Source organism: Arvicanthis niloticus, chromosome 7 (genome assembly GCF_011762505.2).
Source record: "Arvicanthis niloticus isolate mArvNil1 chromosome 7, mArvNil1.pat.X, whole genome shotgun sequence".
NCBI lineage: Eukaryota > Metazoa > Chordata > Mammalia > Rodentia > Muridae > Arvicanthis > Arvicanthis niloticus.
Window position 1 is genome coordinate 34,108,540 of NC_047664.1, and position 24,200 is coordinate 34,132,739.

The 24,200-nt window shown below is 46.9% G+C and overlaps 1 protein-coding gene across 1 annotated transcript; it reads left to right on the forward strand.

Annotated features, from left to right (window-relative positions):
* The first annotated feature begins 19,324 nt into the window (after positions 1 to 19,324).
* LOC117712378 (whey acidic protein-like) lies at positions 19,325 to 21,279 on the forward strand. Its single transcript, XM_076937728.1, has 4 exons — positions 19,325 to 19,419; positions 19,993 to 20,127; positions 20,449 to 20,610; positions 21,164 to 21,279. Exons 1-4 carry the CDS (start codon positions 19,332 to 19,334, stop codon positions 21,178 to 21,180), a joined length of 402 nt encoding a protein of 133 aa, XP_076793843.1. The 5' UTR covers positions 19,325 to 19,331; the 3' UTR covers positions 21,181 to 21,279.
* Positions 21,280 to 24,200: the final 2,921 nt, after the last annotated feature.

Consider the following 24,200-nt stretch of genomic DNA (forward strand, 5'->3'; position numbering starts at 1 on the left):
ACAAACAAAAACCTATAATGAATTTAGGGCTGAGGAGATGTCACAGTGGTTAAGGGCACTTAGAGGACCTGGTTCCCACAGGTAGTGAAGGGTCGCTCATGGTCACCTGTAACTCCAGCTCTGTGTGACTCAGCTCCGTCTCTCCTGACTTCTGAGGGTACCACATGCACACTGTGCTCACCCAAACACATAGACTAAATAAATCTTAAAGATAAAAAATAACATTAAAAAAAATAACTTTTTTTTAAAAAACCAGTTAACAGAGAAAGCCTAGGAAGCCTGGGCTCACTATAACAACAATAGGAGATCAATTAAAATTGATTTAACTTGGTCAGTCATCCTGCTTCAGCCTAAAGAGGTGCAGGACAGGTCTTGAGGGGCCAACATCTAGGCCATAATCCCCTCTCCTGTGCTAAGGGGTGGGGACACTAATCAGGACAAAAAGGATAACCCGGCAGGTTGATCTTATAGAGGAAGTCTAGGTTGATTGTCCCACAACCCAAAGGCAGAAATGGGAAGACAGACTGTGTACCTGCTTGGCTGACTTAGCAGTGACAAGCATGTGCCTCAGGTGGGCACCAGCTCAGGGCAGTGAAGTTGTGTCCTTGGCCTGTGCAGGAAGTGCTCACTGGTTCTGCTGTGGGGAAACCTTATTCAGTCCACGGAGGTGAGTCCCTCAGCTACACAGGGCTGTCCATCCCCCTAGCCTCTGGTTCTGCTGAGAGGAAGCCTATGTCACATCTGCAAAGCAGAGCCTTCGCCTTTCTTCTCAGCCCATGGCCTCCCAGTGACAGGGTCTACTACTACAGGTTGATTTAGCACAGGTTGTGAGGAGAGACAGTGCCAAAGAGAGGTCAGTGTCACAACCACCATTCAGTCTTCCTGACGTGGGGACCACATGTTCTTCCCATCTTCCTCCCTCCCGGCCCCACGCTAGGCTGCACATGTGGCCCATCTGCACAGAACTGTCTCCTCCACTCAGAGTCACTTGCTCCTCTCTTCCCACATGTCCAGATCCTGCTCTCTAGTCTACATAATGCCCGAGACTGACCTCTGGGGCCCCAGCGGTGTCAAGCAAGGTACCCAGGACAGCATGAGCCATGGACAGTCAGAGCCAGGCTGCTTTTGGCAGTTTGCCCACAGAGATCCTGTGACCATAGGGATATGGGGCTGAGAGACAGAATTCCCTGTCAGAAGACAGCAGCCACTGTGGAGAAGCATCTGGGGACATGCCAGGGGATTCATGGTTGTCACAGACTCCCATTGTTCTTCCACAGCATCCTGACTCCCAGCCTGAACCAGGCGTCTCTGAGGGCCATGACCCCTCAGATTGAGCAGCAGTAAGTGCTGGAGAGACCTAGGCTAAGACTTACTAACTTGGAGCCCTAGTTTTCTTGCTCAGCACTTGGTATGACTGACTTCTTAGGGGAAAACCCAAGCTGTGTATGGCATCCCTAGGGTAGAGAGCCTGCCTGATGGTGCAGATCTAACAGGAACGTGGTTGAGGGTAAGGCTTGAGCAATGCCAAGCCAACCTGCCCCACACTCTAGGGCAGGACGAATTCCCCTGCCCTAGGGTTTTTGGCAGCTGAGGTGATGAAACACACTAAAGATGAAGAGGGGTTGTCCTGGCAGAACAGCTGGCTTGGGCAAGTGGAGCATGGGTGTTGGAGCAAGACCCCTTGGCTGGTGCCTAAAGTCAGACTGTTCGTGGGCTGGATGCTCTGTCAGGAATGCTGGCCATTGCTGGGGCCATCATCCTGAGGACAACAGCATGTTAATCTATAAGGCCTGGAATGTTGGGCAAGGAACTCCCGGAACCATCCTGGGACAGGAGGCCCCACAGTGGCTACCACATCCCTCGTATACCTCTCAGCCTGCCATTGAGGTCACCAAGGAATCCAGCCGTTGATCTCAGCTGTCTTCCATCTACTACAGAAATGGCCACTCCTTCCACATGTGTGTGCACGCATCTATATTCCTGGGCTCGTTAGGCTGAGCCCTCCTGTGCCTGCATCTCTTGTTCTAGGGGTTTTCTTACCTCAACATCGTTCACAAGCTTTTGGACCAACTTCCTAATTCAAGTTACTGTGACCAGTCAATTAATCTTCCACTTAAATGCTTAAGGGCGTTCTCCTCCACATTCAGCCTCTAAGAGAGCATTGTGATCAGATAGCACCCCATTTCCACCTGACAGAAATGCGCAGTATCTTCCCTGGCACTGTCCCTGAACTGGACACTTCTGCCGTACAGGAACATGTGCATGTGTGTGTGCACACACATGCACATACACATTGCACGTATAACACGCATATTATGTACACATGATACAATACACACATATACAGTAAACATACACACGTACACATACACACAAGCACATAGTACACACACATCATGCATAAATACATGTACACACACACATACAAGACACATACACAAATCACACACGGATATACTAACCACACATATCACACTACACACACACACACACAGAGTACATACTCAAGAAGCATCAGAGATCTCAGTTTCTTCTCCCAACAAGACTGCCTCAGAGACATTCCTGGTGATTTGGCGCCCCCTGCCGGAATCACATTTAAGTTACACAGCCTCTCATAAATGAAGTTGGTCTTGAACTGACATACCTGACATAAGGGAATGTTTCTGACCCAACCCACAACTCATTCTCCAATTTTGTCTTCTTTTTCACATGTATTTTAATTAATGCATAGTACTGATATATATTTATAAGGTCCAGTGAGGCTCTTCAATACAACACATAATGACCAAGTCAGGGAAACTGGCCTATCTATTGGCTTGGACAAATGTCATTTCTTTAATGTTCAGAACCTTTAAAACTCACTTTACTGACTACATTGAAATAATCACTTTAAATCACTGTCGATCATAGTAATTCTGTGCTATAAAACATTAGGAAGAGACTGGAGCGGTGGCTCGGTGGCTAAGAGCACTGGCTGCTCTCGCAGAGGAGGTGGGTTTATTCCTAGCACCCACATGGCAGCTCAAAACAGACCCAGTTCCAGGGGATCCAACACCCTCTTTTGACCTCTGCAAGCACCAGGCATGTACATGCAGGCAAAATACTCATCCCTATAAAATAATCATCTCTTAAAATTACAGTAGAGAACTAGGAAGCTTATCCTTCCTGCCCCTCATAGTTCTGTAAATGTCAGAACCTAGACACGCGAGGGAAGAAAGATTCTTAGCTGAGGGACTGAGCTGCCTCCATCAGACTGGCCTGTGGACATGTCTGTGGAGCAGTTTCTTGCTGGTTGATATGGAAGGGCCCAGCCCACTGTGACTGCTGCCACCCTGGGCAGGTGTGCCTCAGTTATAGAAGAGTCAATGCACAGTGAGCAGTGTTCCCTCTCTCTCCTCCCCCGTGTTGCGGTTGGTCATGGTGTTCATCACAGCCACAGAAAAGCAAAGTGGATCTCGACCATCTAAGTGCACATACACCCACTAGCCCACCGCTCTAGGAAACACTATTCTAGTCTCTGGTTCTCTGAGAGCAATGTTATTTTTGCTTAATGTCATACCCCCAGTTCCATCCCTGCTGCTGGAGCTGCAGAATCTCATCCTCCTGTGGCTGAATACGAGTTTGCTGTATAGAGGAACTGAATTTTTTTTATTTCTGCCATGGTGATTGATTCCTTATCTTGACTGCTGTGAAAAGTGATGGGTAAGCATACAAGTGCAAGCGCCCTTTGTCTGACTGCCTCCAGTTCTGCTGGATAGACCCACGAGCGGAATCGTTGAATCACATGATAGCTCTATTTCTAGCTTTTTGAGGAAGATCCAGGCAGCTTTCCATGGCTGTACTAATTCACAGACAGCAGGGGGGTTTGTTCCTCCTAACATACTAGCATCAGATATTAAAACAGTGGTTTTGTTTTGTTTTGTTTATAATTTGGGGTGGTTTTACACTTTTGGCTAATTGGCTATCTTTTTTTGAAAAAAAAAAAAACACTGTAATGTATTCAGGTCACTTGTTTATCTATTGTTAAATCATACTATTTGACTTTTGTTGTTGAGTTCCTTATACATTCCAGAAACCAGTCCCTTGTAAGATAATCCCCCATTCCCCTAACTGTCATTTCACACAAGTCTCTTTTGCTGATAGAAGCTTTTAATGTTATATGATCTTCTCTGTCAAATTACTTTTGCGTTGGGGTCATAATAAAAAAAAGTATTTTCCCCACAGCGAAGTCTTGAAGCATTTTACACACACACACTTTTTAGCAGTTTATTTGTATCATTTTTAATTATATTGTGTATTTTTAGTGCTTTATTGATATTCATATTCATAAGGAGTGTTGGTCTATAGTTTTCTTTTTCTGGGTGTCTGGTTTTGGGAATCAAAGCAATGCTGATGTCATATAATGTGCTTGGAAGGGCTTCCTCCTTTGTTTTAAACCTTTGGGAAGCTTTTATTATGCTGGTTCTTCTAAAGTTTGGTCAGATTCAGTATGGAAGCCCCCCGGTCTCAGGATTTTCTTTGCTAGGAGACTTTTTATCACTTATTCCATCCTGTTTACCAGTCTGCTTGGATTTTCTGTCTTTGTGTCTTAATTTTAGTAATTCATATTATCTAGAATGCATATATCAGGTGGTCACATCTTTAATCCCACTCAGGAGGCAAAAGCAGGTGGGTCTCTATGAGTTTGAGTTCTAGGCCAGCCTGGTCTATATCAGGAGTTCCAGGCCATCCAGGGCTGGATGCATGGATGGACACATGGACGCATGGATGGATGGATGCACTGATGGATGGAAGGACACATGGATGCATGGATGGATGGAAGGAATGCATCACCCCACTCTCTTCCTGTAAGGTTTCTGCTGAGCAGTCTGCCCTTTGTGAGGATTCTGTCGCATATGAGTCTCTGTCTTGCAGTGTGATGATTCTCTTCTCATCACGCTTTCAGCAGTATCAGGCCTCAAAGAGATCTTTCTTATTGAATCTGTTGCAGATCCCCTGAGCTTCCTGGCATCTTATCATTCCCCCCAAAACTTTCAGCAATGAATAGATTTTCTATGCCATGTCCCCCCTCCTTCTAGACTACTCTTTATTTTAGTTGTAGGTTTCTTCATTTTTAATTTATGTATATGGTTGATTTGCCCGTATGTATGTCAGAGCACCACGTGCATGCAGTACCTGTGGCCACCAGAAGAGGGTGTCAAATCCCTTTGCAACTGGAGTTCTGGAAAGTTGTGAGGCACAAATGGGTGTTAGGAAACAAACCTGGGTCCTCAGGAAGAGCAGTCAGTGAGTGCTCTTAACTGCCAAGCCATCTCTCCAGCCCCTTATGTTAAGGTTTGCTTGCTTAGTAAGTATCCTATCTCAAAGACACTTTATCCTTTTTTTCCTGTGCCCTGGGCATGTGTACATGTGTATGTGTTATTTTAAAAGGCCTGCCTTCAAGCTCAGAAGTTCTTCAGCCTAATCAACTGGACTCGTGGGTCTCTCCATTGTGTTATTTTTATTTTTTTATTTTCATATTATTTTTATTCAAGGAGGTCTTTAGCTACAGGGTTTCTGGCTGACACATTTTTATGATCTCTAGTTCTGCTGAATTTATCATTCTCTTGAATCCTTTAATAGACAGTTTCCTTTTGGAGGCATCATGATGTCCCCTTGCCTTCTCCTGTTCCCTGTGTCTCTGTATTGGTGTCTGTGTATCAGCTGGGACAGTTGCCCTTACCAAGTCTTTTAACGCCACTTCCCGAGTACTGTGATTAAAGACAGATGCACTTCCTCTTCTGGACCACCTTTACCAATTTAGTAGTGTGGTTTATACAATAAAAGCAAAAGGTATTGGAGATGTGTCCAGCTGTTGATAGGATATGCAGTGCCAACTTTGGTTCCAGGTTGGCGGTCCAGTATAATACACACACAGCATTCCTCTGTGTTCTGTGGGGCTTGGCAACGTCTGAGAGCTGTGTGCGAACCAACTATGTCAGTGGGTTGAAATGGAACACCTATCAGTTTCGAAGGCTGCGTGGGTGAACACACTGACCTTCTGTAGCAGAAGAGAGAGGCACGTCGCTCTTTCCTGTGACCAACAGTGGGCAGAGCTGGAATCAACATCTCAGGGCCTGGTGCTATTGCGTCACATTTACTCAGTGGGAGTCTATGTATTGTCCATACCGCTGGGTGCAGCGTGGTTCTTATAAGTGTGGGATATAGCATGTGAGAGGTGTTCATATGAGCGTGTGATGTGTGTGCAGTGCTTATGTGTGTAATGAGTGAATATGTGCTATGACAGTGTCCATGATGTGGAATTGAATTGGGTGTGTTGTCGTGTGTGTGTGTGTGTGTGTGTGTGTGTGTGTGTGTGTGTGTTATATGTTTTGTGTTTTATAAAAAGGAAAGAACCAGGAATATATTTGGTAGAGGCACGATATGGTGAGGTAGCAGTCACATGATAGATATAGTATAGAATATAGTTTACTTACAGCATGGGGAGGGGAGTTGAGGGAGTAGAGACCGAGAAAGGCAAAGAGAAAGAGAGGGAGAGAGAGAGGAGAGGAGTAGAGGCCAACCATAAACATATGGAGAGAGGGGAGAGGGGAGTGGGGAGAGAAGGGAAGTAGAGGAAAGAGAGGGGAGAGGGAAGAAAGTAAGATGCAAGAGAGAGAGGAGGGGACAAGCAGCCCCTTTTATACTGAATGGAGCAAACCAGGCTGTGGGCCTCAACAGACCCTTCACTTATTTGATGTCAGCCACCTGAAAGTTCCAGCAGTAGCAAATTTACACTTGTGAAGTAGTAACAAAAAAAAATGTCATGGTTGGGCGTTGAGCACAACATGAGGAACTGTACTGAAGGGTCACAGCAAGCTCGAAAACCACTGTTTTACGGGGAGATGACACACCTTCCACCCTCCAAGGGGGCTCACTAAGCTCAGAAGGTAAACACGTCAGCAGCTTCAGGAAGCCCTTGAAGCCGACTAGATTCACTAGGCCCCTCCTCCCCACGCAGACAGAATCACAGTAAAGAATACTGAAACACATCCTCAAATCCAAACCAACTGAGCTACCTGGAAAGGACACTCTGAGTTTTTGGGCTGCCTGCAGGTTGTGCAGAGTGCTCTGGGTTTCCAGCTTCTTGTAAATTGTCCCCTCTGCTGGTGCTGATGCAGCTGTCTTTGAGTACCCTTCCTTCCATCTGTCTGGAATCAGTAGACAATTGTTCATGTCTCCTCAGGAATAGTGTCACACGGCAGGCCTGAACAGCACAATGCAAGCATGGAGCTGTTCCTTCAGGCCCGGATTTTCCATCTCCTGAGAAAGGATAGTGCCCAGCGTGGTTCCCTTGGCATCCCTCAGGAGAGCGCTGTCAGGGAAGACTATGATGTGGACTTCTGTGTAAGCACATATGTACATAAATCCTGCAACCAATGGAAGAAAGCAAAATAACACAGGTAGAATTTTAAATTTGTCCTGCAGCAAATGCAAGGTCCAAGAAGTGCCAAGCAAGCTCTCTACCGTTGACCCCGAATCCGAAATTTCAAGTTTTAACCAAACATCATCTAATTCATTACACCTGAAAGACGACCTTTCTTTCTCTTTTTGGTGAGTACTCGTTCAGTGTGTAATTCATATGCAGAATTCTTAATGAGACGCTCCACATCTCTCTTTCACACTGTCTTTACATTCTGCTTCATATTTGATACTTAAAATTCACCTCAATTCAGATAGTACTCCTGGATCTGTCTTAGTTTTGTTTGGTTGGTTTTTTTTTTTTTTTTTTTTTTAAATTTATAGTTGAAAAAGCAGACTCAGGCTCAAGCCTGTATCCCAGCACTTGGGAGGCAGAAGCAGAAAGATCATGCATTTGAGACCAGCATAGGCTCCAAGGCAAGACCCTGTCTAAAAAGGGGGGAGGGGGAGGGGAGCAGGGAGGTGGTTCAGAGAGTAAAGACATCATGCCTGGCAACCTGAGTTTGATCCCTAGGGATCACATGGTAAGAGAGAAACAGCTGGCTCCAGAAGGTTCTCCTCTCAGCTTCACACTCACACACACATACACACTCATACACAAATACAATCACACACATACACACACTAACACATACATACATACACATACTCACACACACATACACACACACTCATACACACTCACACACATATACACACTCACACAAATACAATCACATACACCCTCACACACACACATACACACTCACACACACACATACACACTCACACATATACACACACACATATACATACACATGCTCACACTAACACACCTACACACACAAATACACATGCTCACATGCACATACACATTCACACACATACACACTCACACACACATACAGATGCTCACACTCATACATACACACTCATACACATGCTCACACTCATACACACACACTCATACACATGCTCACACTCATACACACACACTCATACACATGCTCACACTCATACACATGCTCACACTCATACATACACACACATGTAAACATTTATTAAGCAGAAGTAGATCAAAAGGCAGTTCCCCAGCTGTACCTCTCAAGCTAGAGGGCCCCATGAGCTGGTGACAAGCTCTATTGTCAACTCCAGAGAGATCCAGAAAGGGGAGCAGCATTGGTTCCAACAGGGCCAGAGCCCAGAAACACCAGATTCTCACTGGGCATAAAGTGGGGTCATGCAAATACTCAAAAGAAGGGAACAAAGCTAACGAGAATGGTCCAGATCGTGAACAGAGGTGAGCTGAGAGCCACTAACATGGTTAAGATGCACACAGCTTTCAGAGGAACAAGGAGAACACAGTCTCACCTATATTCTCCAAGATAACTGTCACAAAGATGTAGTCACCTGACCTCAGAATCAAGATCCTCCAGGAGAGGACCATCAGGAAACTGGTGTGGCTGAACAAGCTGGCTCAACAGGGACAACACGTGTCCTGGAGAAAGAAAGGAAAAGAACTGAGGGCTCAAGACTTGGCTTTGACCTAGAGAGGGTGGAAGAAAGCCTGGCTCTGCGGTGAGTGCAGGCTGGTGCTGGGACTGGGGACCCAGAAGTTGTTTTTGATAAAGTAACTGCAGTAACTCATATGGGCCAGTGGAGGGAGCTGTTAACTGTTTTGTAATTTTTGCTCGGTTTGGGTGGGGTTTTTTTTGTTTTGTTTTGCTTTTTGCTTTTTTTGTTTGGGGTTTTCTGTTTTGCTTTGTTTTCCTGAGTTCGCGTGGCAAACTCAGAGGCTTTGTCGGAGGTCCGTGTGCAAAAGAGCAACAGAGGCGTGGCTTCGAGATGTCAGGGCCGCTAGTCATTCTCTGCAGAGGAAACGCCTGGCAAGAGCTATCCAAGGTTGATACGACCAGCAATTGAAGATCTCCACACGGGTATGAGCTGACCTGTCTTCTTTCCCTGCTTTACTGGGCCTTCCCAACAAGGAGGCGGGAAGCAGCAGCTCTTCTCCAGGATTGCAAGCTGAAGACGCCCACCAGGCTCCTATCTTTCTCATCTCGCCAGCAGTTTGGCTTCTAGCCTGGTTCCCAAAGAGACTGATCCAAATTGGATGTCTTCTGACTTACTAGAACCCAGAAAGAGCCTGTACATCATGCAAGCCATGTCCAAAACATGCTTGAGAAGGGGACACCGCCCAGGCCGTCCACGGCCTAGTAAGTCAGACTTGCAGGAGGCCACACCATCATATAACAATGGGCATGAAGCCAAACAACTCCTCGGCCCCAAGTAACCAGAGCTTGACCAGTAACTGACAGTCAGCTTTCTGTTTTCCAGTCCTATTTCAACCCGGGACCAATCAGAGAAGACCACCTCCAGCCTACCCAAGCAGCTGCCAGCCAGGCTCCCCTTCCCTTTCGGAGCTTTCAGGTGTCGGCTCCCCTAGCTGCCTGGGTCTCTGTCACTGCATGGAGGTGGCTGGCCCCTTTGTGGTACCCCTTCTGCCTACCAACAGCCTCTCTTCGTTGTTTATTCTCATACCAGGAAGCAAAGAAAAGTTGATGGTGGCTGAGAGTGGCCATACCTTCTAGGAAACTCCATAGATGTGCTCACCCTTGGCCAGCTACTCAAACTTCAGCCCCTGAAGATGAAGGGGGGCGGAGGGGGGTCAGACAGACATTGAATAAATCTCCTTTGTTGAAGTTGGCCCTTTTGGTTGGTTTACTGAGGAGAGGTGGCTGAACCTGACTGGGGGCAGACTCTGACGCCCCAAGTGTACTAACAGCAGTGGTAAAATAATGGGCTGTAGATTGGTCTCTGGGATTCACACAAAACACCCTATCCAGGGAACTTTCCGGCTTCTCACTTCACTGACTCCAGACACGGTTCCTATGGTCCTCGGCTTCTCCTGAGTCCTTTAACTCTTTCTTCTTTTAATTTTTTAAAACATGTATGGGTGTTTCGCCTGTATATGTGTCTGTGTACCACTGGTGTGCCTGGTGCCCTCAGAGGCCAGAAAAGGGCAGTGGATCTACTGGAACTAGAGCCTCTTGATACCACATGTAGGTGTTGGGAATCAAACCCTGTTCCTCTGGAAGAGGAGCCAATGCTTATATACTGAGCCACCTCTCCAGCCCCTTTTTCACTTTCTAACATCCACTAAAGATCAGAATGTGCTGTGTCTAACCTGTACTGGTGTTCTAGGGTCATGATCCAGGTCTTCTGCAGGATCTCTTCCCAATAAATATAAATATATATATTTATTATATAAAATTATATGTGTATATATATAATTTTATATAATAAATATATATTATGTATATATACATATAATTTTATGTGTATGAATGTTTTACTTGCATGTCTGTCTGTACACTACATGAATGCAGTGTCCTCAGGGACTAGAAGAGCCTATCAGTGAATCCCCAGGAGCTGGAGTTACAGATAGCGGTAAGTCATCACGTGGGTGCTGGGAATCAAGCCAAGGACCTCTGCAAGAGCAGCCCGTGCATCTAACCACTGAGCCATCTCTCCAGACCTGCTGCTTCTAGCAGCATGATTTCCACCATCTTTAACTTTTTATTTCAATCTTTTCTTCTTGTTGCTTTGGTTCATCTTCACCCTTCATTTTTTTTTCTCAATGTTTGGCAAATCACTTCCCCAAGCCATGATGTCTCCATGTGAGGACCAGCCATGGTGCATTGAGCATCCATAGAAAATATTTATTTATTTATTATATTTAATATAAACATAAAATAGAAATATATTTAATATTATCAATATTTATGCGATGTTTGTTAATATTTATAATTTTTTAAAAAAGATCTATGTGAGTACACTGTAGCTGTCTTCAGACACACCAGAAGAGAACATCAGATCCCATTACAGATGGTTGTGAGCCACCATGTGGTTGCTGGGAATTGAACTCAGGACCTCTGGAAGAGCAGTCAGTGTTCTTAACTGCTGAGCCATCTCTCTAGCCCAATATTTATAATTTATTAAGGCTTATTTTTGTGTATGTATGTGTGTGTGCATGTGTGTGTGTGCATGTGTGTGTGCATGTGTGAAGGTATGCCATGTGTATACAAGTCCTAGGGAGAGCAGAAGAAAGCCTGTGCTCTGGAGTTGGAATTACAGGTGGTTGTGAGCCACCAGATTTGAATCCTGAGAGACAAACTTGATCCTCTACAAGATCACCAGTACCCTTAACAACTGAGCCATCTTTCCGGGCCCTGAAAATAATTTTTAATGGAATAAGGGGCACTAATAATTTTTCAAATTTTTTATTTATTTATATTTTATGCATATGAATATTTTACCTGCATGCAAGTGCAGTGTGCATGCGGTGCCCACAAAGGCCAGAGGCAAGTCCCCCAGAACTGGACTTAGGGGCCAGCCTTGGCTACCATGTGGGTGTTAGGAATCAAGCCTGCATCTTCAGCAAGAGCAACACGAGCTCTTAACTGTTGAACCATCTGTCAAGCCCTAAAAATCAGTAGTTTTTATGTGTCAGGTGCAGTGGGCTGGTTCTGTAGAGGGTGGTGGAGTCCCTGAATATTTTCAGCAGACTGGAACACCCAACCCAGTCTCTACTAGAGGAAAAACTCAGGGACTCCCCCCAGGCATCTCATCTCAGACCCAAGGCTAAGCCCCAGTGAACTCCCCACCCTGTGCCTAAGGACTGGTATGAAAGAGGAAGTTTGGGCCCCTTTTCCAAGGTGGGGATCAGCTTGATGTTCTGAACCCTACTGTCTTTCAGAATCCACAAGCCTGGGAGCTTGTCCCAAGTCTACCTCTAAATTACAGCATGACTGAAAAAAAAAATCACCCCTAAACTGTAAAGGATTTCCTGGGACTGTTTAGAAACCACTTCTTTATCACCTGCTAATTCTCCACAGTCCCTGATCTGAGTCACAACAACCCTCCTGGCAGGTTTCTAAAGGAGGGAGTAGCAACTTCTCTCACCAGAGGAAAGCCCAGGCCCTCCCCCTTTTCACCAAAGGGGCTCAACACCTCACCCCTTCTCAGCACTCCTGCCTTTTCACTTAAACATGGTGACTCCAGACTCTGTGCCAGCCAGCTCTCCCTCCTTGGCCCCTGCATACTGTGCCCATCCTGTCCTTGGGCAGCCAGTCGGCTCACTTCCTTTCATTTTTATTATGTATTTATTTTATTTATGTGTGTGTGTGTGTGTGTGTGTGCGCGCGCGTGCGCGTGTATGCTATACAGCCATGCAGGGGCCATCGTGTGTGAGTGTGGGAGTCAGAGGATAGCCATCTGCCCTCCATGATCCACCTGAGGATCAGGTCCTCAGGCAACTGCCTGCACCTGCACTTTCAGATGCCTGGGGGCCATATCAAAAGCCTCCCTGCTGGGGAGGAGCTGCACAAGGAGCATCTCTGGAGGCTGCACCCCATCCACTGTGACCCGACACAGACAAGTGCTAGCTAATGAGCCACAAGGGAACACACTAATGCCACATAGTCCAGCACACCAGCTGTGCAGCTGCTATCTCCTTGCTGTTGCCTAGAGCAGCCGGTGCCAGCTGGAGTGTCTAACACACTTGCCCTTGGTGCTGCTGAGCAGGGGACCAAGGTCTGCACACAGGGCAGTGACCCCAGTGACAATGGATGACACACAGTCATGACTCCAATGAAGAGGGAGAAACCCTCACTCAGAGTTTCTAAGCACCGTGACCAAAAATGAGGGCAGGATGTTCACCCAGGAGCCATAACAAGCACTACAAGAAAGAAGCAAGCTCATGGACCAGCCTGGCATCCTCCTCCACCTTGTCTGCTGCTCAGAGTTTCAAAGAAAATTCCGGCCCAACTGACGCTATAGGACAAAAAGTGCAGAGTGGGTACTACCAAACTCCTGGTGTCCTTTTCCCATCCTGGCCATGCAGAGTTGATGGGGCATGAAAGAGGGTATACATAATGAAAGAACACAGCCTCAAGACTGGCAAGCCAAGAACCAGAACACCCTAGGGCACAAGAACCCCATGCCCCTTGCCGCTGGGCCTGGTGAATTCAGAGTAATGTCTTCATTCCTAGAACCTTCTGGCTTCCCGACCTGACCTGCAGGCTCTGATGTGTGCACCTCATGAACTCCTTGTTCAGCCAGGGCCTCTCTGTCCTCCCTACATTTCTCCCACCACACAGAATACATGTCCTCAACTGACCAGTGTCACCTTGAGCCCCAAGGCCAGATTCCCTCTAGTACTGGGACAGAAGTATAGACTTCTGTTCTCTCCTCTGTCCATACAAAGTGCAGAGAGGACGGGCTCTGGTCCGTGTCCCACAGTTGCACCCTAAAACCAATGTGATATGTTTGTGATAGGGTCTCTCTAAGTAGCCCTCACTCCTAGTAACCTAGAGCTCACTACGTAAACCACGCAGGCCTGGAACCCACAGAGATTTGCCTGCCTTTGATTCCTACTGCTGGGATCACAGGTGTGTGCCACCATGCAAAGCTCTAAAGCTGATTCTTTTAGAAGCTGAGTAAATGCTCCAAAATGGCAGTAGCCTTGGGCTGGAGAGATGGCTCAGTGGTTAAGAGCACTGACTGCTCTTCCAGAGGTCCTGAGTTCAATTCCCAGCAACCACATGGAAATCCAACCATCTGTAATCCAATGTCCCCTTCAGGTGTGTCTGAAGGCAGCTACAATGTACTCACATATATAAAATAAATAAATCTTAGAAAAAAAAAAAAAGCCAGGCAGTGGTGGCGCACGCAATATAATAAAATAAGCAGCCGGGCGGTGGTGGCGCATGCCTTTAATCCCAGCACTTGGGAGGCAGAGGCAGGCCAAAGTTCGAGGCCAGCCTGGTCTACAGAGTGAGTTCCAGGACAGCCAGGGCTACACAGAGAAACCCTCTCTCGAAAAACAAAAAACAAACAAACAAAGATGTCAGTAGCCTGCTAGCAGAGCTGACTATTTCCCAACCACTGACAATGCTTCCCAAAAATCTTGACAAGATGTCACCAGGGCTGCCCACAGCTCTGACACCTTCCATGTATATGCACAGAGGGAGAATATAATACAGGCACTTCAAGATATAGACGCAGATATATGGTCTCTGTGTGTGTGTGTATGAGAGAGAGAGAGAGAGAGAGAGAGAGAGAGAGTCTGTCTCTCTCTCTCTGTGTCTGTCTGTCTGTCTCTCTCTGTGTGTCCGTCCATCTGTCTGTCTCTCTCTCTCTCTCTCTCTCTCTCTCTCTCTCTCTCTCTCTGTGTGTGTGTGTGTGTGTGTGTGTGTGTGTGTGTTGCTGGGGAATGCATCCAGGGTGCTTTCTTCACACATGCTAGGCAAAAGCTCTACTACTGACCTACAGCCCTAGCCAGATATATGTGTGTGTGTGTACATCATATACATATACATCATATACATATATATGCACACATTTTTTTCTCTCCTCTCCATGTAACCTTTGACTGTCCTGGAACTCACTCTGCAGATCTGGGTGGCCTTGAACTCACAGAGATCCACTTGCCTCTGCCTTCCAAGCAAAGGCTTGTGCCACCACACCTGACCAGAGATTATCTTTCCAATCTATCTACGCTGCTATCGTGGAAGACCGTCTCAAAACTTCTGCTTGGAAATGTTCTCATTCTTTATCATTGTGTTGTTAAGCCTCAGTCTAGTCCAGTAGCAAAGATGCTATTGGTCCCTGCATTTTACAGGGAGCTCAGGGCATGGGAGGGAATTACTTACCTGAAGTAGAGTTAGGACAAAAGCGAATCCCTGGGGCTGCTCAGCTTATGGGCCATGAGAGTGAAAGAAGAGAGTGACCCTCTCCTGTAGAGGCCAGAGGAAAAGTTAGTCTGCCCCAGTACCTAGCCCATGAGCAGGAGCAACACTGGGCCATTAACACACAGGAGAATTTTATACACAGGGAAATGGCCCTTGGTTTCCAGCCACATACATTTAGGGACAGACCCACAAGGATTAATTGTGACAGCACAGGCAGTGGCGCTGGCTCCAGAATGAGGTTTTCAACTGTGAATCCAAGATGGGTGGGTGCTTGGGTTTTTTTTTTTTTTTTTTTTTTTTTTTTTTTTTTCTATTTCTACTCCCTTATATGTTTAAAACCATGACTTTAAAAAAAAAAAAAAAAAAAAAGCAATGGGGGTGGTGGGGGTGTTCTGGAGAGATGGCTCAGCAGTTAAGAGCAGTGACTACTCTTCCAGAAGTCCTGAGTTCAATTCCCAGCAACCACATGGTGGCTCTCAACCATCTACAATGGGATCTGATGCCCTCTTCTGGTGTGTCTAAAGACAGCGACTGTGTACTCACATACATGAAATAAATAAATAAATCTTTTAAAAAATCATTTAGAAAAAAAAGGGGGGGGGGGAATGGGGACAGAGAGACAATGGCTCAGCCTTTGGAGCACTGGCTGGTCTTTCAGTTCCCTGCTCCCACACGGCAGCTAACAACCGTCTGTAGCTCCAGTTCCAGAGGATCTGATGCCCTCTTCTGGCCTCCATGGCACTACACACATATACATAAACATATACACAGGCAAAACATACATATACATAAAGTAAAAATAGTGTATTAGTATGAGTGGGCTGGTGAGATGGCTGAGCCGGTAAAGAAAGGTATTTGCCGTGCAAGTCTGACTTGCCTGACTTTGATCACTGGAGCTCACAGTGGAAGGAGAGAACCAGCTCCTGAAAGTTGTCCTCTCACCTACACACACACACACACACACACACTCACTCACACTCACACACACACACACACCATAGCACACATGTTGTACATTTACCCACCTGTCTGTACACACACACACACACACACACACACACACACACTATACACATACTAATAACAAGTAAACAATGAAGTAATGGTGACACCTGCATCTTTAACTATCAATCTATCCACATGAGCAGGATGAGTGTTTAATGGCTGCTGTTGAGGAGATGGACCACTTGTAGCCATCTGTGACAGCAGGAGTCCAAAATTAGGACAGTCACTGGGAGAATCCTAGACAGGACCCAACACCTGGGCAAAACATGAAACCTGTTTCTTAATAATGTTGCTTCTGTGTTTGAACCCAATCGAGCCTTTTGCCCCTGTGCACATTTGTGACAGTAAAAAATCAGTCACAGGGGGCTGGAGAGTTGGCTCAGAGCAAAGAGTACTTGCTGTGCTTTTGCAGAGGACCCAGCATCAATTCCCAACCACTACATAGTGGATCATAAGTATCTATAACTCCAGTTATAGAGAGTCAGATACCCTCTCTGGCCTCTATGGGCACCAGGCATACATGACATGGTACATAAAAATACAGGCAGATAAAACACTCAAACACTACACGTTAAATAAAATTTTTTTTTTATTTCCTGGATAGGCCAGGAAATACCTGGTCACGTCCATAATGCTATGCAAACCAACAGTGTAACTGTGTGTCAATGGAGGGACCAGTTTCCGAGACACCTCTAAGTAGAGGGGAAGAAAAGGAGAAGTTATCATTCTAAAAGCTGACCTATGCATCCATGTTTGAACCTGTTTTGATTATTTCCATAAAGGGTAAGAAACAAACCTCCAGGAACAAGGGCTGGCACTGAGGCCTGAAGCAAGCCATGTCCCTTCCAGGCAGCCCAACTCTTTTTCCTCCTGTGGCTCTGAAAGAGAGTAAGAGGAACTGGAGAGACCTGATCTTATGTATATACACATGTACACATGCACACTTGTACACACACTCATATACATACACACAGTCACATATACAAGCATTTGTATCCACTCATACACTTTTACACACACACACACACACACATATACACACACACACACACACACACACATATACACACACACACACACACATACTCGAGCACACACACACATTAGCTGAAACAAGATGAGCTAAAAAAAAAAACCCTGGCCTTCTGTAGGCCTCAGGGTGTGCTCAAGCTGCCTGCTTGTTTCTGTCCTCTCTGAAGCTAGAATTTCTTTGCTGCTATAGCAGGGTGGGAGGAGTCCAGAACCCTGCCAATGGGTGCAGATCATGAAGACCCCTTGGGTGAAAAGGGGTCATAAAAGAGACTCGGGTCACAGCTACTCATCACACACAGGACACACATCCAAAGGTGTTCACAGGTGAGGAGTGAAGAGAAGGGGCTCAAGCAAGGGCCTAGAGCTTCAAGAGACTGAGGACCCAGGCGTGGACCAAGAGGGGCCAAACCACTTGGAGAAACAGGAAGTAGCAACAGAATCTCACTGTCAGTCTTGAGCACAGCTGGGAAGGAGGGCAGGAACGGGGGCTCTGAGACCCATGGAAGCAACCAAGAAAGAGCTAAAAGAGGGATACCTGGGAAGCCTACTGGCTTTGTGCCAGCAGCCCACATAGTCAGTCACCTGTGTTTACAACTGCAGTCATCAGCTTGAAATTCCCAGTGGTTTCTCCTTTGAGCCTGTGTCAGTAAGTACAGCAGGCCAGTGATACATAGGCAAGAATAACAGCCAGTGGGCATAGGACACAGAGTGCATCGGGCCTGGCTCCATGTGTACAGAGCCCCAGCAAGACACAGAGAGAACAGAGCTCTGGCTCTTAAGACACAAGGCCTTCTGGGAAATTCAAGCAGCCAAGAACCCCTGGCTAGCCCTTTCCTGGTGGCCCTTCTTCTGTTCCAGCAAAGGAGGAAATGGGAGGAGGGGTAGAAGCAGAGCGTTGGCAGAACATAGGTATGACTTAGACTTGAATCACACAAGCATGGCAGTGGCCTGACAGTGGCCTAAATGTGGGGTGACTGTGTTAGATGGAACACCACATGTTTATGTGCCTGCTGTGAAACACTGGCCCTTAAACAGGACTGAAGCACTGGCAACTTCCACATGGCAGAGAAGCCTAAAAGCATGCTTACACTCAACAGGCTGCCTACTGTCAGATCCCATTTACATGAGACACCCAGAATAGACAAATGCAGAAACAGGCAGAGAGGTGTTTTCCAAGGTCTGGGGGGGGAGGGAGGAGCTCAGGTGACTACCGAGAGACTGCAAGCAGGCACAGGCTTTCCTTTGGGACTGACTTGAAATGAAATATCAAGGTTACAGCCTGAGAGAGCTTCCCCTGAGACTTTGTATTCAAAGAGGAGAGGCCATGGACCACCAGTGAAGACCTCTGGCCAGACATAGGCTGGCGCTGACAGCCAGTGAGCGCACAGTCACTCTGAGTCATTACATCTCCTTCCTTGCAAGAGAAATCAAGGAAATGTCACGAGAGCAATGGGGCACAGTGCCCAGCAGGACATCCCGTCCTGCCCTGTGGCACCCTTGGCACAGTATGGGCCCTTCTGGGAAGTGGCTTTCTAATGTGCAACTCCTTTTCAATGTGTGCCCTTTGCTCCCAGCAAGGAGCAAGTGCCTCCACATTCTTATAAAAAAAATTTTTTTTTATAAAACTCCAGAAAAGCACCAGGAGAAGTCATCCTCTGATGTAGCCCCAACCTGAGGCTTGTTTGACAACTCCTGTCTTGTTTTCTATGTGACTGTACAAATTTGGAGCTCAGAGTTTCCTTTGTCTGTGAAGGGTTCCAGCCCAACCATTCAAAGTGACACCTGTCACATCTGTTACAGATCCTCCTTCTTCCTTCTCTGATCCTTAATTTTCTTCATTTTCATAATAAACAAGTGTTACCTTTTAAGTGGGAAAAAAAATGACCACTCTTACAAAAGACTTTTTTAAAATGGCCTCCACTGTGGCCCTTGTTCCTGGCAGCCTGGGCCTGCTCTCTGTGTGTCCAAGAAGGAAGTGTTTTAGCCCATCTAGGGCTATGCCAGCCTGCCCCCCCTTCCCCAAAGTCTTCCTCCTGTAGGGCCTTTAAATGCATCCTGGACACTCAGACTGCCATCAGTCACTTCCCTGCCACCAACACCATGCGTTGCTTCATCAGCCTTGTTCTTGGCCTGCTGGCCCTGGAGGTAGCCCTTGCCCGGAACCTACAGGAACAAGTCGTCAACTCAGGTAGGCCCCAGCTATTCACCTTACTGCAGGGTGTGGCTTGGAGAGTCCCCCAAGACTGATCCCAGCTGTCTATGCTGAGGAGGCAAGGAGCAAAAGGACACCCCTAGAAGAGAATCCAAGGATCACAGGAAGTAGGGGACCATTCCACACAAACTGTACAGCCAGGGACCTGGGTAGAAAATGTTCAGATTGAGAGACAGGTTGATGGGAGTTACCCTCAGGCCCTGGTCATTTCTGGCAGATTTGTAATGATCTACCTATAATGATGAACCTGTGGCTTAATGCTCTGCTAGGGCCATGAGCCTGTGGCTTAGTGCTCTGCTAGGGCCATGAGCCTGTGATGTGCTTCCTCACTTTCACAACTGCTCTTCTTTCTCATGCTTCCCAGATCCCAATTCTGGCAGATTTTTTGGGTTTTTGGGGTTTTTGGTTTTGTTTTGTCTTGTTCACCTTTAAGGCTCCTCAAAGGTTCCTCTTTGTAGCTTCTATCCATGTCTCCAGGCCTTCTTCTGAGAAGCCTTACAAGTCAGGCTAACCTCTAGGTCCCCATATACCTCCCCATCTTTTGTGCAGTTCAGTCTATGTGCCCTGAAGCCAGCTCCAGTGAGGAAACAGGGTGTATCGACTGTCAATCCAACGAGGAGTGTGCCCAGAATGCCATGTGTTGTCCCAGTTCCTGTGGCAGGACCTGCCAAACTCCTGTCAACAGTAAGTCCCCACCCAGTCCTGGTGGTGGGGAGGACCCAGCAGGGTCAAGAGTCTGCCTGGAAAGGACACATAGCCCTTTACCCACACACCAATTCTGTGAGCCCCACCCCCTGCTAGACCTTCCCTGCAGCCTGCTACCCATCCTGACCCTGGGGTCTTGGGCTTCCAAAGGTGCTGTCCAATGATAGGACAGATCTCAACAAATGCCCCATTCACAAAATGAGGTCTTTTCAGTCAGGAGTTCAGTAAGGTGCACTCAGCAAAGTTGGGGCATGAAAGGGCTTTGGGTGGTAAGAGAATGCATTATGATCTCTCCCCCAGGCGATGCTCCAAAAGCTGGCCGCTGCCCCTGGGATCTATCCCAGATGATCACAGCTGGGCCATGCCCAAAGGCTGCACTCTGCTCCCATGACAATGAATGTACTGGCAACATGAAATGCTGCAACGTTGGCTGTGTCATGAAATGTAAAAGCCCACAACCAGGTATGCATCCTCAAGACCCTGGAGCCCCGTTTCTCCCTAGACCTCCTCTGGCTGCCACCTTGCTCTTCATCAGATCCAAGAGCACATATGATGTGAGAACAGCCCAGGACTAGGTCCCAGGGTAGGAGGAGAATGCCCTAGCCAATCCACACACACCACCTGCAAGCCTGTGGGGACTTGCTGTGGCCACTCATGGTAGAAGTGAGTATCAGTGAACAGGGAGGCCTGAGAGAACAGACCATTCTAGCACTCAAAGCTAGTCCTGGTGAGTCTTTGGCACACTTAACCTGAGGAAACAATGAAGTGCTCAAAGTCCACGTGAGCTCAAGTCCAGCTGTCCATGTCCACATGTGGCCTGAGCATCCCTCCTGTAGGTGAGCGTGTCTCACCAACCTGCCTATTGGTGATTAGGGGGCAGTGTAAAGAATTGTACATGCTCACCCGCAAAAACCAATAAAGGTGTCTGCCCTTCAGCTCCCTGGAACGCTGGGTCTGAATAGGATAGAAGCAGAGGTAACCTCCCTCTTCTCATGGCCATCCATATCCCCTACAGAGATACCCTTTCAGTGAGCAGCCTGCCCTGAGATCCTTGCCTGTCAGGAGTGACCAGCCTGAGCCTGTACAGCAAGAACCTTCACTCTTGGATCCAGAGAGAACATAATACTTTCTATCTGCTGCTAATAAAAATCCATTTGGCTTTATGTCTCTGTCTGTCTATCTGTCCTGAGTTCCTGAAGGAATGACAAAGCAAGCAACGGCCTGCATTACTCTAGGATCTCCAGGGTGGCAAGTCAGCCACAGATGAGCAGAAGCTGAGCTTGCAAGGGGCTTGTCCCAATTACTGTTTCTCTTGCCACAATGAAACATCATGACCAAAAGAGCAAGTTGGGGAGGAAAGGGTTTATTTGGCCTTTACATTCATGTCATTAACCATCGAAGGAAGTCAGGACAGGAAATCAAACAGGGCAGGAACCTGGAGGCAGGAGCTGGATGCAGCGGCCGTGGAAGATGCTGCTTACTGGCTTGCTTCCCTTGGCCTGCTCAGCCTGCTTTCTTATAGGACCCAGGACCACCAGCCCAGGGATGGCACCACCCACAGTGGGCTCCTCCCACCCCAATCTATAACTAGCTAAGAAAATGTCTTACATCTGGATCTTAAGGAGGCATTTCTTCAATTAAGGTTCCATTCAGATAACTCTAGTTTTATGTCAAGTCTAGCCAGCACAGGGAGTCAAGGCCCTGAAGCCTTAGCTAGAGTGGGAGCATGGAGGAACTAAAGCATAGTAATCGAGTGTGCAGGATAAGGTTGGCCACACACTGACACAGCTCCCAGCCAGCATCGTATAGGCTCTCCAGCAAGGCATGTGTGCCCTACTCAGACACAAGCAGCATAACACACAGCTCATGCCAATCCTGACACAGTCAGCCCAGATTCACATCAGACTCCACAAGTTCAATCCCAACTTCAGAAACCAGCTCCAAGTCTAGAGCCTCCCACACTCCCCACTCAGTGACTTCCACTGTCCCTTTGTAACTAGAAGTAGAGACTCCCGACCCCTCCCTTTGGCAATCAGGCTACTGAGATAATGAATGTCAAGGATTGGAATTTCTCCAGGAATCTCACTCTGGGAGAATAAAAGGGTGGAAGCACTGTCCAGTCAGGAGGAACCTGCCTCTTGTGCTGGTTACTTGTTTTTGTTTTGTTTTTCCAGTCAACTTGACCCATGCCAAGGTCACCCATGGAGAGGGAATCTCATTTGATTGGCCTGTAGACATGTGGGGTGTTTTCTTGATTAGTAATTGGTGTGGGAGAACCCAGGTCATTGTGAGTAGTGCCATCCCTGGGCAGGTAGCCCTGGAAGTATATTAAAAAAATAAGTAAATAAAACTAGACTAAAAAGGTCGGGGTGAACAAGCCAGTAAAGTTCCTTTATGGTCTCTGCTTCAGTTCCTGCTTTAATTCTGGCCCTTCAAAATGGACTACAGCTTTTCTCCTGCAAGTAGCTTTGGATCATGGTCTTTATCACAGCAACCCAAACTTTGCAAGAGGAGATTTCACATAATGCTGAAAACTTACCAGACCACCTTACCTTCAGATAGATTGGAGCAGAGACAATAACGGGTCAGTGATGGGCAGGACCACATCTTGACCAGGACTGCTCAGCTGTGTATACCTCTTACCCCCCTATTGTTGGACTCTAAGATCCAAACCAGAGGCTCTCGCAAACACACACGGACAGGGGATTCGCTGCAAAAACATGAGGTTTATTGATAATAACCAGTGCACTGGGGTTTCCTCACACGCAGGCAAGAGGAACCCTGAGCCAAAGCTGAGAGCAGTTTTTATACGAGGGCAGTTTTGTCTCTTAAACAATAACCACAAAGGCTGACCTCAACAGTCATTCCCAGGCCCAGTCTGTAGGTGACTCAGATTTACACATTATCTTTATAACAATGAGTGTTAGCTTAGTGGCTTCCATTTGCCCAGGTTTATTTCATTAAGGGCCCAGCTTCCTGATTACCTTTTATCTTGGGCCCTCTCCCTAGAATGTGTGTGTATAAGTCTTTGGAATGTTCTCCTCCTGGGATGTGTCCTGGAGCAGTTAATTTTTGAGTTTAAACTGAAACCTGAGATTCTTTCAATTTTAAGTTTAAACTGAGACCTGAAATTCCTAGACTATGTAAGTCTCAACCTCATCCAGGACCTCAAAGATGGACCTAGGGAGTCAGTGAGCCTCTTTATTTGTTCCTCAGCATGGCCACGCTGAATAAATCTCCTTTCTGTTTTTCACTACTAAATGATTCTTTAATTGGTGTACTGAGAACAGGTGGCTGAGCCTAGCTTGTTAGGGCTGCCAGAGCCCAGGCCTTGACACTAACTACTCCAGAAATAGCTTCAAATTAAACAAGCCATTAGAATAACTCACAAAAACACTTCAAACACTGTTGGGAGCCGACTTTTAGCAGAAAGCGGCTATCAGCTTTGCAGCCATCTTGAGCCATATACCCTGACATGAGACTTGGATTACAATAGCCTACAACAGCTGAGCACACTCTGATAACATCTTGCTTTAGATACCCAGGACTTTCCTTGGGTGTGTGAGATTAAAGGTGTGTGACTTAAGAGTGTGACTTAGAGATCAGATTTAGAGACAAGACCTAAGGGCATGATTAAAGGTGTGACTTAGAGGCATGGCTTAGAAGTGAGACATATAAAAGGCGAGAGGCAGACAGGAGAGTACAACTGAGAGAACAATTTGGAGTAACAGAGATTCAGACACTAGGAGTAGGAGTAGACATTAGACACTCGGAAGAGAACAGATTGAGTACAACTAGGAACTAGGAGGAGTACAAGTAGGAACTAGGAACTCAAGACTTGGGACTTGGACTAGGAAGAGAGACTGAAGAATAAAAGGGATTGAAACACATGCTATCTGGTCTCCATTCTTTGAGTCCGTCCTCACTCTCTCTCTTGCTGAACCCTGACCCGCTGACCTGAGCGGCAGCTTGGGCCGGGATACAGTGGCTGCCAATCGTGGAGTGGAGCGGGCCTCAACATTTTAGGCCGCCCAAAGTGGGGCTAGTGCGGT

What these genes read in the sequence shown, in the direction of transcription:
- LOC117712378 (XM_076937728.1), top strand. Translation starts at nt 19,332, where the DNA reads ATGCGTTGCTTCATCAGCCTTGTTCTTGGCCTGCTGGCCCTGGAGGTA. An exon ending in GGAACAAGTCGTCAACTCAG is followed by an intron (nt 19,420 to 19,992) that starts GTAGGCCCCAGC and finishes TCTTTTGTGCAG; the next exon opens with TTCAGTCTATGTGCCCTGAA. An exon ending in CTGCCAAACTCCTGTCAACA is followed by an intron (nt 20,128 to 20,448) that starts GTAAGTCCCCAC and finishes TCTCTCCCCCAG; the next exon opens with GCGATGCTCCAAAAGCTGGC.